This window comes from Haliotis rubra, unplaced genomic scaffold (genome assembly GCF_003918875.1).
Source record: "Haliotis rubra isolate DU_JTF1 unplaced genomic scaffold, ASM391887v1 Scf90, whole genome shotgun sequence".
Classification (NCBI taxonomy): Eukaryota; Metazoa; Mollusca; class Gastropoda; order Lepetellida; family Haliotidae; genus Haliotis; species Haliotis rubra.
Window position 1 is genome coordinate 884,423 of NW_025767635.1, and position 17,941 is coordinate 902,363.

At 43.0% G+C, this 17,941-nt stretch overlaps 1 protein-coding gene across 4 annotated transcripts in view; it reads right to left on the reverse strand.

Moving 5' to 3' along the window:
• LOC124263919 (tRNA dimethylallyltransferase-like) overlaps positions 1–17,941 on the reverse strand; it is a 62,583-nt gene that overhangs the window by 12,042 nt on the left and 32,600 nt on the right. For all 4 annotated transcript variants that reach the window (XR_006894986.1, XM_046698645.1, XM_046698646.1 and 1 more), the window contains exons 4-8: positions 10,562–10,709; positions 10,174–10,417; positions 9,604–9,749; positions 6,590–6,692; positions 281–399 (exon numbers count right to left, since the gene is read on the reverse strand). Coding sequence is in view for 3 of the 4 variants with exons in the window: in XM_046698645.1 (XP_046554601.1) it covers positions 281–399; positions 6,590–6,692; positions 9,604–9,749; positions 10,174–10,417; positions 10,562–10,709 (760 nt within the window). In the remaining variant the exon portion in view is untranslated. The remainder of the gene's footprint in view (positions 1–280; positions 400–6,589; positions 6,693–9,603; positions 9,750–10,173; positions 10,418–10,561; positions 10,710–17,941) is intronic.

The following is a 17,941-nucleotide window of genomic DNA, read 5'->3' on the forward strand; positions in this document are numbered from 1 at the left end:
AGCATGAAATAAAACCATGTTACATGATGACTAAAGTTTGTGATGTTGGGCTCTATGATACAGTCGACATACATGTTGGTGTTGTTATTTGTATTTGTTTTCCAGTAAAATGTTGAAAATACAACAAAAGAATACAAATATAAGCAAAAATAATATAAACATATTCAGTAGTAGCTGATTATAATATTGCTAGTTATTGTGCATAGTTGTGTTACTGTGTGGAAGAGACATGTAACTAAGGGGCACAACTCTTGTTGTTTTGTCAGAACATTTCACGTACCTTCATCCCTCAGTTGTCTCCCTTTGACTGTGTCGCTCTCAGGCTCTGGCAGCAACAAGTAATTGTGAAATTCCTTAAAGCCAATACTTTGAAAAATTCCGAGAGTGTAATCACAGTCTCTGAAAGTATGACAAAAACTGCTTTATCATTTTTGACATCTGCATGTTTAACATCAGGAAGATAACGTCACGACATTTCTCCGCTCACCATGTCCAAAGAAATACGGAATAATGCTGAACATTTTACTTATGATCCATTCTGTACAATATTTTACAGTAAGATACGTTATATTTGGATTACACTTTCTCAGTAAAGTAGAGATTCTGGTACCTCTTTTTAGGTTGAGTCCCATGTGGCATTCAAACCCACACTCTGAGAGTCCTCACCAGCAAACAAAGTCAGCAATCTAGCCACTGCGACTTCAACAAAAGACTGGAATCCTGTTGGTTGAAAAGCCAGATGTGTACTTTACTGAGAAAGTGTAACCTGAGACAGGTTACATCTGACCACGACCCTGAGCATTCACATGATGATCCAAACTGGTATGAGTATCACCTACATTGATCGACTAATTGTACCATTAGAGCCACCTACATGGAGCGACTTATTGTACCATTTGAGCCACCTACATTGATCGACTAATTGTACCATTAGAGCCACCTACATGGAGCGACTTACTGTACCATTAGAGCCACCTACATGGATCGACTTATTGTACCATTAGAGCCACCTACATGGATCGACTTATTGTACCATTAGAGCCACCTACATGGAGCGACTTATTGTACCATTTGAGTCACCTACATTGATCGACTAATTGTACCATTAGAGCCACCTACATTGATCGACTTACTGTACCATTAGAGCCACCTACATTGATGACTAATTGTACCATTAGAGCCATCTACATGGATCGACTTACTGTACCATTAGAGCCACCTACATTGATCGACTAATTGTACCATTAGAGCCACCTACATTGATCGACTAATTGTACCATTAGAGCCACCTACATTGATCGACTAATTGTACCATTAGAGCCACCTACATGGATCGACTTACTGTACCATTAGAGCCACCTACATGGATCGACTTATTGTACCATTAGAGCCACCTACATGGATCGACTTACTGTACCATTAGAGCCACCTACATTGATCGACTAATTGTACCATTAGAGCCACCTACATTGACTAATTGTACCATTAGAGCCACCTACATTGATCAACTAATTGTACCCTTAGAGCCACCTACATGGAGCGACTTATTGTACCATTAGAGCCACCTACATTGATTGACTTACTGTACCATTAGAACCACCTACATGGATCGACTAATTGTACCATTAGAACCACCTACATGGATCGACTTATTGTACCATTAGAACCACCTACATGGATCGACTTATTGTACCATTAGAGCCACCTACATGGATCGACTTATTGTACCATTAGAGCCACCTACATGGATCGACTTACTGTACCATTAGAGCCACCTACATGGATCGACTTACTGTACCATTAGAGCCACCTACATTGATCGACTTATTGTACCATTAGAGCCACCCACCTGCTGCTGACCACGACACAGACTCTAATCAAGAATTATTCAATTCCCCAGGGTCAGACATTGTTAATGTTTCAATTAAGTCGGTCATCATCAGGTATAGAAGATATCAGGCAAACAAACACAGCACCCCTTAGTGGCCACATAATCACACCTGCGGTGCCGCTCTACCTGCCAATCTCGTACAGATGGCCAGGTCTCAAGGTACTAATACGTGGATGTTCATGCTAAGTGCTTGTGAGAACCTGCCACTAGAGGCGCCTGCTAGCTATCACAATGTCAACAAATCCACCCACTGCGGACTCGATAAGGCAGGCTTTCAATGAGGTATATGCCTTGCATCTGTTATCTTACCTGGCGAGCAGGTGACATCGATTCTCTTCACTTATTGACTAGGATAAGGTCAAGCAATAATTACCATGTAAACTGAGGACAAGGTGAGTCTCACATCCACAATAGCATGGATATAGAGTACTTCCTGACTTCATCAACTAGTAATTGAAGTTTGGGTAACTTGTACACAAAATGAATCATCCTTTTCACAAATGATCAATGGTCACTCAATATTTCAGCATTTGACAACTTTGGCAAAAAGAATATCAAAAACATTTGACATAACCTCAACTGAAATGCAATAAATCAGTACGACCTTATTGTTAGGGACACAATAATCACTCGAGAAGTTGCTTCTACACAAACCATCAGCTATCTACAATCCAGAGTCCAGGATATACTTCTGATTCTCACCTGTATAGATTCCTTTTTCAAAAAAGTAGTTTACACTTAACAAAACCAAAACATGATGGTGAGCTGAGCTGCAGTGATAATCTGATGTTTGTTGCTAATCATGGAAGCGTTGTCCACTCATTTAGGATGATCAATACAACTGTAATCTGCACACGATGGCCACATCCTGCTTCCTGGAGTCAGGAAAGGGGGGGGGGGGGAGATAATCCTGGATAAGTGGATGGGATAATATATCGTATATCTCCCGGCAAACTAGCTCACAACAAAAGCAGTACGATAACAAAGTTACCCCCTGAGGTATGTGTGTGTGTACACATAGTCACCTGTAATCTGTCCCGGGGCAGTGTGTACACCACATTGTATGGAGCATGGGATGAACTCGGAGGCTGAGTGTTATCTGCCATCACTTGAGATGGGCATGACAACAAGGGATTGTTTCCACAAACTCATCAAATTTCATGAACCGATGATCAAAGGGGATAAGGATCTCTACTGTGAAACTATTAAAACAAGTTGACAGTCACTTTCTCCAAACATAATGGTTGAACAGCAAACTGTGTTTAACAATAATCAAAATGGGAACAGATTAGAGATGTACATAAACACCCAGAGTTCTCGAGGTTTCGTCACTCGGCAGACACCTACCCACTTTCATTAACAAAGATTAACACAAAAACAAACAAGAAAAAATTGTGTCCAGGGACACGGATGCCCCCGCTGACATTCATAAGACAAATAAAGATCAATAATTGAACAAAATTCACGAACAAGTTCAATAAACATCTATGCAACTATGAGATGCACACCTTTCGAGTCCCAATGAAACACATGTATAAGCTTAATCAATTCTGTTGAGCAGTTTTTGTGGAGAAGTGGATAGACTTAATCCCTTATTTCACTATCATCAGAGAGAAATTCAACAAAATTTATCTAAGTTCAAATGACTCTAAACATACACAAAACTATAAAATACAAAAACAAAATATGAGATGCACACCTTTAGAGTCTCTATAAAAGACATATGTAAGCTAAATGAGTTTTGTGTAGTGGTTTTTGAGGAGAAGAGGATAAAGTACACCCCCTGTTGTATGGGACGAACAGGATGAATAGAACCAAATTCAACTAAGTTCAAACATCTGTAGAAGTGACAAAATTAAGAAATTGGATGAACTAGGTATGAGATGCACACCTTTAGAGTTCCAATGAAACACATTGAGCAGCTTTTGTGGAGAAGTGGATAGACTTCATCCCCTATAACACTATATTCAGAGAGAAATTCAACAAAATTTATGTAAGTTCAAACGGCATTAAAATTGAAAAAATAAATAAAATACAAAATCAAAATATGAGATGCACGCCTTTAGAGTCCCTATAAAGCACATGTGTAATCTAAATGAATTCCATAAAGTAGTTTTTGAGGAGAAGTGGATAAAGTACACCCCCTGTTGGATGGAACGAACAGACTGAATAGAACAAAATTCAACTAAGTTCAAACATCTGTAAAAGTGACAAAATTAAGAAATTGGATGAACAAGGTATGAGATGCACACCTTTAGAGTTCCAATGAAACACACGTAGAAGCTCAATCAATTCTGTTGAGCAGCTTTTGTGGAGAAGTGGATAGACTTCACCCCCTACAACACTATATTCAGAGAGAAATTCAACAAAATTTATGTAAGTTCAAACGGCATTAAAATTGGAAAAATAAATAAAATGCAAAATCAAAATATGAGATGCACGCCTTAGAGTCCCTATAAAGCACATGTGTAATCTAAATGAATTCCATAAAGAAGTTTTTAAGGAGAAGTGGATAGCGTACACCCCCTGTTGGATGGAACGAACACTGGCTGAATAGAACAAAATTCAACTAAGTTCAAACATCTGTAAAAGTGACAAAATTAAGAAATTGCATAAAAAATTATGAAATGCACACCTTTAGAGTCCCTACAAAAGACATGTAGAAGTTCATTCAATTCTGTTGAGCAGTTTTTGTGGAGAATTGGATAGACTTCATCCCCTATTACACTATCATCATAGAGAAATTCAGCAAAATGTACCTAAGTTCAAATGTCTCTAAACTTACAAAAAAACAACAATAATTTTTTTTTAAATATATGAGATGCACACCATTAGAGTCCCAAGAAAGCCCATGTATAAGTTCATTGAATTCCACAGAGCGGTTATGGTGGAGAAGTGGATAGAATACATTCCCTGTTTCATACGGACGGACCGACGGACAGACGGACGGACGGACGGACACCGAGGGTAACCCTATATGCCCTGGGCATAAAAAATTTGATTTGGTTTCAGAACCCTGCACAACTGCTACATAGTTACATATGTTATATTTGGGATTACACTGACCACTTTCTAAATGGCATTGTGTATTTCATGCTACATAGTTAATTTAACTGTTGTAGTAGGATCTGTCAGCCTCCCAGTAAAACCAGGCGTTTTACCAGATTGCTCTGTCAGCCTCCCAGTACAACCAGGCGTTTTACCAGATTGCTCTGTCAGCCTCCCGGTACAACCAGGTGCTTTACCAGATTGCTCTGTCAGCCTCCCAGTACAACCAGGCGCTTCACTAGATTGCTCTGTCAGCCTCCCAGTACAACCAGGCGCTTCACTAGATTGCTCTGTCAGCCTCCCAGTACAACCAGGCGCTTCACTAGATTGCTCTTTCAGCCTCGCAGTACAACCAGGCGCTTTACCAGATAGCTTTGTCAGCCTCCCAGTACAACCAGGCACTTCACTAGATTGCTCTGTCAGCCTCGCAGTACAACCAGGCGCTTTACCAGATAGCTTTGTCAGCCTCGCAGTACAACCAGGCACTTCACTAGATTGCTCTGTCAGCCTCCCAGTACAACCAGGCGCTTTACCAGATTGCTCTGTCAGCCTCCCAGTACAATCAGGTGCTTTACTAGATTGCTCTGTCAGCCTCCCAGTACAACCAGGCACTTTACCAGATTGCTCTTTCAGCCTCCCAGTACAACCAGGCACTTCACTAGATTGCTCTGTCAGCCTCCCAGTACAACCAAGCACTTTACCAGATTGCTCTGTCAGCCTCCCAGTACAACCAGGCGTTTACCAGATAGCTCTGTCAGCCTCCCAGTACAACCAGGCGCTTTACCAGATTGCTCTGTCAGCCTCCCAGTACAACCAAGCACTTTACCAGATTGCTCTGTCAGCCTCCCAGTACAACCAGGCGTTTTACCAGATTGCTCTGTCAGCCTCCCAGTACAACCAGGCACTTTACCAGATTGCTCTGTCATATTGCATATACTTACTTTTACCATACTTATGAATTTCAGTGGCAATCCATCATACTTTTACACTCATTAAAGCTCAACACAGATTCTAATCCATAACACATTGTAATAACAGTTTGTAATAACAAGATGAACACATGACAATCATATGACTGCACTGACTTCTGTGCTTGGTAATGATTAAATGCCCTGGTTATCCCTGATAGACACATCAATTAAACATTCCGTGTGACTGGTGTGACTGTGTTTAACTAACAAGAAAACAGTGGAGATGAATATATGACACATGTCCAGTTTGTTCTGCCTTGTTGATTGAACTGTGAAGACTGATAAGTTGTCTGGACCAGACAATCCTGTGATCAATAGCATGAACATTGATCTACCAATTGGGATGCGATGACATGTGTGAACCAAGTAAGCGAGTCTGACTACCCAATCCCATTAGTCGCCTCTTACAACAAGCATGAGCTGCTGAAGATCAATTCAAACCCTGATCTTTACGGGACTACAATTTCTGGCAAATTTCAAAATTCATACAAACATAATTATGCAACACTAATGCTCCCTTCAGGTTGCTGAATCTTTCGGTCAAATGACTCCTCTTCCGATCAAACTTATGTCACAAAGTGCATGTTAAATTTCCAAATCATCATCATCATCATCATCATAGGTTGCTGGGGACCACTTCTAGCCCAGAACAAGAGTTGAACAAAGAGAACTTGTGTACCCTTGCATCTTCTGTCTGTATTCTCTGTGGAAGTCGTGGAGTTCCTGAAGAAGACCATGCTCCATCATGGTGTCCACACGGGCGTCCAGACGGGCGTCCAGCACTGAATACAAGGCAACTAGTTACCACAACATGCCGCATGTCCATGTGACAGCTGCAACATGATGTGACATCCAAGAATGTCCATGTGACAGCAGCAACATGATGTGACATCCAAGGATGTCCATGTGACAGCTGCAACATGATGTGACATCCAAGAATGTCCATGAGACAGCAGCAACATGTGACATCCAAGAATGTCCATGTCACAGCAGCAACATGTGACATCTAAGGATGTCCATGTCACAGCAGCAACATGATGTGACATCCAAGGATGTCCATGTGACAGCTGCAACATGATGTGACATCCAACAATGTCCATGAGACAGCAACATGATGTGACATCCAAGAATGTCCATGAGACAGCAGCAACATGATGTGACATCCAAGAATGTCCATGTGACAGCAGAAACATGATGTGACATCTAAGGATGTCCATGTCACAGAAGCAACATGATGTAACATCCAAGAATGTCCATGTGACAGCAGCAACATGTGACATCTAAGGATGTCCATGTCACAGCAGAAAGTAACATGATGTGAATGTGACATCCAAGAATGTCCATGAGACAGCAGCAACATGATGACATCCAAGAATGTCATGAGACAGCAGCAACATGATGTGACATCCAAGAATGTCCATGTGACAGCAGCAACATGATGACATCCAAGAATGTCCATGAGACAGCAGCAACATGATGTGACATCCAAGAATGTCATGAGACAGCAGCAACATGATGTGACATCCAAGAATGTCCATGTGACAGCAGCAACATGATGTGACATCTAAGGATGTCCATGTCACAGCAGCAACATGATGTGACATCCAAGAATGTCCATGTGACAGCTGCAACATGATGTGACATCCAAGAATGTCCATGAGACAGCAGCAACATGATGTGACATCCAAGAATGTCCATGTGACAGCAGCAACATGATGTGACATCCAAGAATGTCCATGAGACAGCAGCAACATGATGACATCCAAGAATGTCCATGTGACAGCAGCAACATGATGTGACATCCAAGAATGTCCATGTGACAGCAGCAACATGATGTGACATCCAAGAATGTCCATGTGACAGCAGCAACATGATGTGACATCCAAGAATGTCCATGTGACAGCAGCAACATGATGTGACATCCAAGAATGTCCATGTGACAGCAGCAACATGATGTGACATCCAAGAATGTCCATGTGACAGCAGCATGTGACATCCAAGAATGTCCATGTGACAGCAGCAACATGAGGTGACATCCAAGAATGTCCATGTGACAGCAGCAACATGATGTGACATCCAAGAATGTCCATGTGACAGCAGCAACATGATGACATCCAAGAATGTCCATGTGACAGCAGCAACATGATGTGACATCCAAGAATGTCCATGTGACAGCAGCAACATGATGTGACATCCAAGAATGTCCATGTGACAGCAGCAACATGATGTGACATCCAAGAATGTCCATGTGACAGCAGCAACATGACATCCAAGAATGTCCATGTGACAGCAGCAACATGATGTGACATCCAAGAATGTCCATGTGACAGCAGCAACATGATGTGACATCCAAGAATGTCCATGTGACAGACAGCAACATGATGTGACATCCAAGAATGTCCATGTGACAGCAGCATGACATCCAAGAATGTGACAGACATGACGTGACATCCAAGAATGTCCATGTGACAGCAGCAACATGATGTGACATCCAAGAATGTCCATGTGACAGCAGCAACATGATGTGACATCCAAGAATGTCCATGAGACAGCAGCAACATGACATCCAAGAATTTCCATGAGACAGCAGCAACATGACATCCAAGAATGTCCATGAGACAGCAGCAACATGTGACATCCAAGAATGTCCATGAGACAGCAGCAACATGATGTGACATCCAAGAATGTCCATGAGACAGCAGCAACATGATGTGACATCCAAGAATGTCCATGTGACAGCAGCAACATGATGTGACATCCAAGAATGTCCATGAGACAGCAGCATCATGATGTGACATCCAAGAATGTCCATGTGACAGCAGCAACATGATGTGATATCCAAGAATGTCCATGTCACAGCAGCAACATGATGACATCCAAGAATGTCCATGTGACAGCAGCAACATGATGTGACATCCAAGAATATCCATGAGACAGCAGCATCATGTGACATCCAATAATGTCCATGTCACAGTAGCAACATGATGACATCCAAGAATGTCCATGTGACAGCAGCATCATGATGTGACATCCAAGAATGTCCATGTGACAGCAGCAACATGATGTGACATCCAAGAATGTCGATGTGACAGCAACATTTGACATCCAAGAATGTCCATGAGAGCAGCAACATGATGTGACATCCAAGAATGTCCATGTGACAGCAGCAACATGATGTGACATCCAAGAATGTCCATGTCACAGTAGCAACATGATGACATCCAAGAATGTCCATGTGACAGCAGCATCATGATGTGACATCCAAGAATGTCCATGTGACAGCAGCAACATGATGTGACATCCAAGAATGTCGATGTGACAGCAACATTTGACATCCAAGAATGTCCATGAGAGCAGCAACATGATGTGACATCCAAGAATGTCCATGTGACAGCAGCAACATGATGTGACATCCAAGAATGTCCATGTGACAGCAGCAACATGATGTGACATCCAAGAATGTCCATGTGACAGCAGCAACATGATGTGACATCCAAGAATGTCCATGTGACAGCAGCAACATGATGACATCCAAGAATGTCCATGTGACAGCAGCATCATGATGTGACATCCAAGAATGTCCATGTGACAGCAGCAACATGATGTGACATCCAAGAATGTCCATGAGACAGCAGCATGAAGTTGTAGAGTTGTGATACTAAATAATTGTTTCTTATTAGAATTGTCTCCCACCTGTCTGATCACACTGTATCCAAAAGATGCAAGTCTTGTCATATCTCACTGGTCCACTGAGAGCGTCTGTGCCTCCTGCTGATGCATGCTGGGACTTGAGGATGTCGCTGAGCGGAACTCCATGTTGGCTGTACACTTCCAGCGCTCTATGTGCCAATGAAGGGATACTATAGCCACATATGTATCAGCAGATCCCTCCGTACCATAATCAACGGGGACTTTACTACTATTTATCCCCTAGTGTGTCGATCACCAACTTGATGTCATACAATGTTACATCAGAGTGGGATGCTGAATGAACTATAGAAACATGCAAGAATGAGTGAGTGAGTTAAAATTTTACATCGCATTGGCAATATTACAGCCATACAGCATTAACATGCAAGACAGTTATCATGACATGTAAATACTGAGTTCATTTGATCAATCAAATAGTAACTGAAGAATCTGGAAATTCCAAGAAGCTACAATACTCTCATTGACAACCCGCTGCCTTGATTTAAGTGGCCACTACAAGTACTACTACATTGCTTGTATACGAAATATTATACAGCTTCAATCGTCACAAACCTGATAATCTTCCTGCGATTATGTGGATGAATCTTTTTCGCAGTCACAGGATCCACTAATGTCAATTGTCTGTGAAGCTCAGAACTGTCAATATCTTTGAATTTCCCTTCTCGATCTGCTCCTCGGTCACTTGCTGCTGTTTTACAGCATTCCTGAGCAACCTTCCCTCTGTCCAGAGTTGCTTCCCCTGTGTCTTCCAGAGCTGCCTCCCCTTCAAAAGATGCATCAGCCACAGGAGCAGCATCTGGAATGGAGGAACAAGCATCAGTTGCCGGTTGTGGTTCACACAATCAGGAGGAATATTCACTTCAGCCATTTCTCCATGTCAGGTTGTTATCTGACAACAGACTTATGACATTATTACAACAAACACTACTGCCAAACTGACCAGATCCTGTGGACGAGACATCAATAGTGGCCGGATGTCCTGGAGCAGACGTACCACCTCCTGGAGGCAGTGGACGCTCACTTTCATGTGTGACTGGACAGGAGTCGGACATTCTCAGTTTCTTTGCATCAGGACCTTTATCATGGACCTGAGACACAAACATACCTGGATTAGGAGGACTGTGAAAACTAGGCTCCTCGTAACCAAGCACTGTTCTTAACTCATCTGATCTAAAATACCAATGTCAACACATGCTTAAAACAAACATTAGAAACAGCTTCAAGCAACCCAAATTGACAATCTTAAGAAGATTCTAAATATGAGATTCTGAAACTGGATAAATCTTGGTTTCAGTTCAGGGGTACCAGGTGGGCGGACAGTGTATATGACTCCTTGTCTGAAAGTGGTCCCCTTTACACCACAAACAACATGGTTTCCCCCACTGACCAATGATATCTTTTGTAATTGTCTGATTCTTGAATCACAATCAAGAAGATAATTACTAATACTTGTTTGTTCAGATAAAATGTTCATGTCAGTGTTCATAATATAGTTCCCGACTGACTGGGTTTACTTGATCAACCCATGGTTTCACTCAGTGCAATAATCTGACACTTGAACAACCCTCCCCCAACAGCCCCTTTAAGAATATTAAAACACAATCATTGATATGTTTTACGACAAGCAAACACACTTTAATTACCATAGTTAGTGTCACTTGAGAAAAACAAAAGTGACAAACTTAGAAGCATTTAAAACAAAAGAATTTAAAGTCATTTCTACAAAAATAACAGTTGTTAGTCTTGACAGTGAACTAGACAGTGAACTAGACACGGAACTAGACATGTAACTACTGGTCAAATAGAAAGTGATTAGTGTCATCCTGCCAGCCCAGCTATGGGTAGACGCAAACTTGGAGTCAACTAGCGTTCAGTCACCGTACAATTAGCAGTTGGTAATCAACTGTCTGCCGCACGAGCCGCATGTTTGAAAATAGGAGGAGGACAAGCTACCATACAAACAGTTTGATTGCTTCCCACTTTCAGTAATCATTCAAATTTAAGACAAGTTCATTTGCCTAGCAAATAAGTCAGTCTGTTTAATCTTCATTCAACACACTTCAAATTCTGCAACATGCCTGCGATTCAGCGGGATAGAGGAAGAGTCTTTTGTGCCCCACAACTTCCGTAAATACAACAGTTAAAGGTGATGGATATTGAAACATACAGAAATAGTGCACTGACGGTATAACCTGGCACATCATCAGTCCTAGATGGGCTGGGGAAAACCATTTACAGAAACAATCTTTTCAACTTCAATGAACATTCTAGGGTTATTTGTGTTCATTCAGGACCTCTGTGGAGAGGAAGTTTTATCTCTGTGCAGATGAAACAGGAATATGTCTGCATGGTAATTCCTCCTTGTGCCTGGTGCATGTGGCAGTTATTTACAAATATTGCTACAGATAGGCTATATCTACATCTAATTCCAAATGTTACACTACAAATCAACATCTGACCACAGACAATAGTATTACACTTCAGTTTATGTGACATATCTACTCCAGTACAGAGTTATCTCATACAGGGATGTTGGAACATCACAGGTAGACCAGGACAAATTGCTGCTATATTTTGTCCAGAGTCACCTTGAAACTGTCCCTGGTACAACTGACTTCATCCACAAATGAACCTGCTGGGTAATGTTAATTTCTTTCTATTTGGTTTGTTGTTGAAGTGAGTCAGCATGTTGGTAAGTGAGACAATGTGTTAGTAAATGAGTCAGTATGGTGGTAGGTGAGACGATGAGTTGCTGTGAGGCAGTATGTTGGTGGGTGAGTCAGCATGCTGGTAAGTGAGACAATGTGTTAGTAAATGAGTCAGTATGGTGGTAGGTGAGACGATGTGTTGGTGGGTGAGTCAGTATGTTGGTGGGTGAGTCAGCATGTTGGTAAGTGAGACAATGTGTTGGTAAATGAGTCAGTATGGTGGTAGGTGAGACAATGTGTTGGTGGGTGAGTCAGTATGGTGGTAGGTGAGGCAATGTGTTGGTGGGTGAGTCAGTATGTTGGTGGGTGAGTCAGCATGTTGGTGGGTGAGACAATGTGTTGGTAGGTGAGTCAGTATGGTGGTAGGTGAGACAATGTGTTGGTGGGTGAGTCAGTATGTTGGTGGGTGAGTCAGCATGTTGGTAGGTGAGACAATGTGTTGGTAAATGAGTCAGTATGGTGGTAGGTGAGACAATGTGTTGGTGGGTGAGTCAGTATGTTGGTGGGTGAGTCAGCATGTTGGTAAGTGAGACAATGTGTTGGTAAATGAGTCAGTATGGTGGTAGGTGAGACAATGTGTTGGTGGGTGAGTCAGCATGTTGGTAAGTGAGACAATGTGTTAGTAAATGAGTCAGTATGGTGGTAGGTGAGACAATGTGTTGGTGGGTGAGTCAGTATGTTGGTGGGTGAGTCAGCATGTTGGTAAGTGAGACAATGTGTTGGTAAATGAGTCAGTATGGTGGTAGGTGAGACAATGTGTTGGTGGGTGAGTCAGTATGTTGGTGGGTGAGTCAGCATGTTGGTAAGTGAGACAATGTGTTGGTAAATGAGTCAGTATGGTGGTAGGTGAGACAATGTGTTGGTGGGTGAGTCAGTATGTTGGTGGGTGAGTACTCCAGTACAGAGTTATCTCATACAGGGATGTTGGAACATCACAGGTAGACCAGGACAAATTGCTGCTATATTTTGTCCAGAGTCACCTTGAAACTGTCCCTGGTACAACTGACTTCATCCACAAATGAACCTGCTGGGTAATGTTAATTTCTTTCTATTTGGTTTGTTGTTGAAGTGAGTCAGCATGTTGGTAAGTGAGACAATGTGTTAGTAAATGAGTCAGTATGGTGGTAGGTGAGACGATGAGTTGCTGTGAGTCAGTATGTTGGTGGGTGAGTCAGCATGCTGGTAAGTGAGACAATGTGTTAGTAAATGAGTCAGTATGGTGGTAGGTGAGACGATGTGTTGGTGGGTGAGTCAGTATGTTGGTGGGTGAGTCAGCATGTTGGTAAGTGAGACAATGTGTTGGTAAATGAGTCAGTATGGTGGTAGGTGAGACAATGTGTTGGTGGGTGAGTCAGTATGGTGGTAGGTGAGACAATGTGTTGGTGGGTGAGTATGGTGGTATGTGAGTCAGCATGTTGGTAAGTGAGACAATGTGTTGGTAAATGAGTCAGTATGGTGGTAGGTGAGGCAATGTGTTGGTGGGTGAGTCAGTATGTTGGTGGGTGAGTCAGCATGTTGGTAAGTGAGACAATGTGTTGGTAAATGAGTCAGTATGGTGGTAGGTGAGACAATGTGTTGGTGGGTGAGTCAGTATGTTGGTGGGTGAGATAATGTGTTGGTGGGTGAGTCAGCATGTTGGTAAGTGAGACATTGTGTTGGTAGATGAGTCAGTATGGTGTTAGGTGAGACGATGTGTTGGTGAGTGAGTCAGTATGTAGGTGAGACAATGTGTTGGTGGGTTAGTCAGCATGTTGGTAAGTGAGACAATGTGTTGGTAAATGAGTCAGTATGTTTGTGAGACAATGTGTTGGTTGGTGAGTCAGCATGTTGGTAAGTGAGACAATGTGTTGGTAAATGAGTCAGTATGTAGGTGAGACAATGTGTTGGTTGGTGAGTCAGCATGTTGGTGGGTAAGATAATGTGTTGGTTGGTGAGTCATTTTGTTGGTGGGTAAGACAATGTGGTGGTGGGTGAGTCAGTATGTTGGTGGGTAAGACAATGTGTTGGTTGGTGAGTCAGTATGTTAGTAGGTGAGTCAGTATGTTAGTAAGTACACCTGCGACCTCAGGAAGGGTTAAACCACACAAACATGAAGTCAATTGATGCTGATTTCACAGACTGTGGTATAAAGCTGCAACACGTACTGTGTTAGATTGAATTTGGTTACATAAACTATATGAGACGCGGTGAGGATAGGGTTAAACATGCACCACGTGTTTGTGAAGACTGGTCAAGATTGTTGTGTGTGCAAGGCTGGCCTCTTTCCCTGACCTGCTTGCTGCTGGACATGTGATAGCCATCCATGAGCCAGCAAGGCCCCAACCTGCATACAGCCCAGGCCTGCTCCAAGCCTGACCCCGAGATGGCCGACCCATATCAAACAGTGAAGAGAGGTCAAGAATCTGACCAGCCAGCCAGAGCAGTGACCGAGTGTGCTAATGATCGTTAATTGACCAGCTTGTTTTCAAGCATTCTGACAGTAAATGGTTGGCAACTGCTATGGTCATCTGAAATACAATACAGATGGCTGATTGACATCCACTGTGTCAACACCTGACAAAGAGACATGCCTACATTAGCATTGGGTAAATGGGGACTCACACAATCACTGAAATTGACAGCTTTCTCAAGAGTAGTGATTAATTATTACATATCTCTTTAAACAGCAGGATTTAATTTGAGTGAGTGAGTGAATGACAGTCACTTTGCAAAATGTTCTGAGAGAATAGGAGAACTGCCGCCTTGTTGAGAGTATAGGAAAACTGCCGCCTTGTTGAAAATATAGAAAAACTGCCGCCTTCTTGAGAGTATAGGAGAACTGCCGCCTTGTTGAGAGTATAGGAGAACTGCCGCCTTGTTGAGAGAATAGGAGAACTGCCGCCTTGTTGAGAGTATAGGAGAACTGCCACCTTCTTGAGAGTGTAGGAGAACTGCCGCCTTGTTGAGAGTATAGGAGAACTGCCGCCTTGTTGAGAGTATAGGAGAACTGCCGCCTTGTTGAAAATATAGAAAAACTGCAGCCTTCTTGAGAGTATAGGAGAACTGCCGCCTTCTTAGGAGAGTATAGGAGAACTGCACGCCTTCTTGAGAGTATAGGAGAACTGCCGCTTCTTGAGAGTATAGGAGAACTGCCTTCTTGAGAGTATAGGAGAACTGCCTTGTTGAGAGTATAGGAGAACTGCCGCCTTCTTGAGAGTATAGGAGAACTGCCTGCCTTGTTGAGAGTATAGGAGAACTGCCTTGTTGAGAGTATATAGAGAACTGCCTTTGAGAGTATAGGAGAAATAGAGAGAAAAGTATAGGCTGCCTTCTTTGAGAGTATAGGAGAACTGCCGCCTTCTTGAGAGTATAGGAGAACTGAACTGCCTTCTTGAGAGTATAGGAGAAACTGCCTTGTTGAGAGTATAGGAGAACTGCCGCCTTCTTGAGAGTATAGGAGAACTGCCTTGTTGAGAGTATAGGAGAACTGCCAGCCTTCTTGAGAGTATGGGAGAACTGCCGCTTGTTGAGTATAGGAGACTGCTGCCTTGTTGAGAGTATAGGAAAACTGCTGCCTTGTTGAGAGTATAGGAAAACTGCCGCCTTCTTGAGAGTATAGGAGAACTGCCGCCTTCTTGAGAGTATAGGAAAGCTGCTGCCTTGTTGAGAGTATAGGAAAACTGCTGCCTTCTTGAGAGTATAGGAGAACTGCCGCCTTGTTGAGAGTATAGGAGAACTGCCGCCTTCTTGAGAGTATAGGAAAACTGCTGCCTTCTTGAGAGTATAGGAGAACTGCCGCCTTCTTGAGAGTATAGGAGAACTGCCGCCTTCTTGAGAGTATAGGAGAACTGCCGCCTTGTTGAGAGTATAGGAGAACTGCCGCCTTGTTGAGAGTATAGGAGAACTGCCTTCTTGAGGAGTATAGGAGAACTGCCTTGTTGAGAGTATAGGAAAACTGCTGCCTTGTTGAGAGTATAGGAGAACTGCTGCCTTCTTGAGAGTATAGGAGAAACGCCTTGTTGAGAGTATAGGAAAACTGCTGCCTTGTTGAGAGTATAGGAGAACTGCTGCCTTGTTGAGAGTATAGGAGAACTGCCTTGTTGAGAGTATATAGAGAACTGCCGCCTTGTTGAGAGTATAGGAGAACTGCTGCTTTGTTGAGAGTATAGGAGAACTGCCGCTTGTTGAGAGTATAGGAGAGAACTGCCTTGTTGAGAGTATAGGAGAACTGCCGCCTTGTTGAGAGTATAGAAGAACTGCCGCATTCTTGAGAGTATAGGAGAACTGCCGCCTTGTTGAGAGTATAGGAGAACTGCCGCCTTGTTGAGAGTATAGGAAAACTGCCGCCTTGTTGAGAGTATAGGAGAACTGCCGCCTTCTTGAGAGTATAGGAGAACTGCCGCCTTCTTGAGAGTATAGGAAAGCTGCTGCCTTGTTGAGAGTATAGGAAAACTGCCGCCTTCTTGAGAGTATAGGAGAACTGCCGCCTTCTTGAGAGTATAGGAGAACTGCCGCCTTGTTGAGAGTATAGGAGAACTGCCGCCTTGTTGAAAATATAGAAAAACTGCCGCCTTGTTGAGAGTATAGGAGAACTGCCGCCTTCTTGAGAGTATAGGAGAACTGCCGCCTTGTTGAGAGTATAGGAGAACTGCCGCCTTGTTGAGAGTATAGGAGAACTGCCGCCTTGTTGAGAGTATAGGAAAACTGCTGCCTTGTTGAGAGTATAGGAGAACTGCCGCCTCTGTTGAGAGTATAGGAAGCTGCCTGCCTTGTTGAGAGTATAGAGAACTGCCGCCTTCTTGGAGAAGGAGAACTGCTGCCTTGTTGAGAGTATAGGAGAACTGCCGCCTTGTTGAGAGTATAGGAGAACTGCCGCCTTGTTGAGAGTATAGGAGAACTGCCGCCTTGTTGAAAATATAGAAAAACTGCCGCCTTGTTGAGAGTATAGGAGAACTGCCGCCTTCTTGAGAGTATAGGAAAGCTGCTGCCTTGTTGAGAGTATAGGAAAACTGCCGCCTTCTTGAGAGTATAGGAGAACTGCCGCCTTCTCTTGAGAGTATGTTGAAAATATAGAAAAACTGCGCTACTTCTTGAGAGTATAGGAGAACTGCCGCCTTCTTGAGAGTATAGGAGAACTGCCGCCTTCTTGAGAGTCTAGGAGAACTGCCTTGTTGAGAGTATAGGAGAACTGCCGCCTTGTTGAGAGTATAGGGAGAAAATTGCCTTGTTGAGAGTATAGGAGAACTGCTGCCTTCTTGAGAGTATAGGAGAACTGCCGCCTTCTTGAGAGTATAGGAGAACTGCCGCCTTCTTGAGAGTATAGGAGAACTGCCGCCTTCTTGAGAGTATAGGAGAACTGCCGCCTTCTTGAGAGTATAGGAGAACTGCCGCCTTCTTGAGAGTATAGGAGAACTGCCGCCTTCTTGAGAGTATAGGAGAACTGCCGCCTTGTTGAGAGTATAGGAGAACTGCCGCCTTGTTGAGAGTATAGGAGAACTGCCGCCTTGTTGAGAGTATAGGAGAACTGCCGCCTTCTTGAGAGTGTAGGAAAGCTGCTGCCTTGTTGACAGTATAGGAAAACTGCCGCCTTCTTGAGAGTATAGGAGAACTGCCGCCTTGTTGAGAGTATAGAA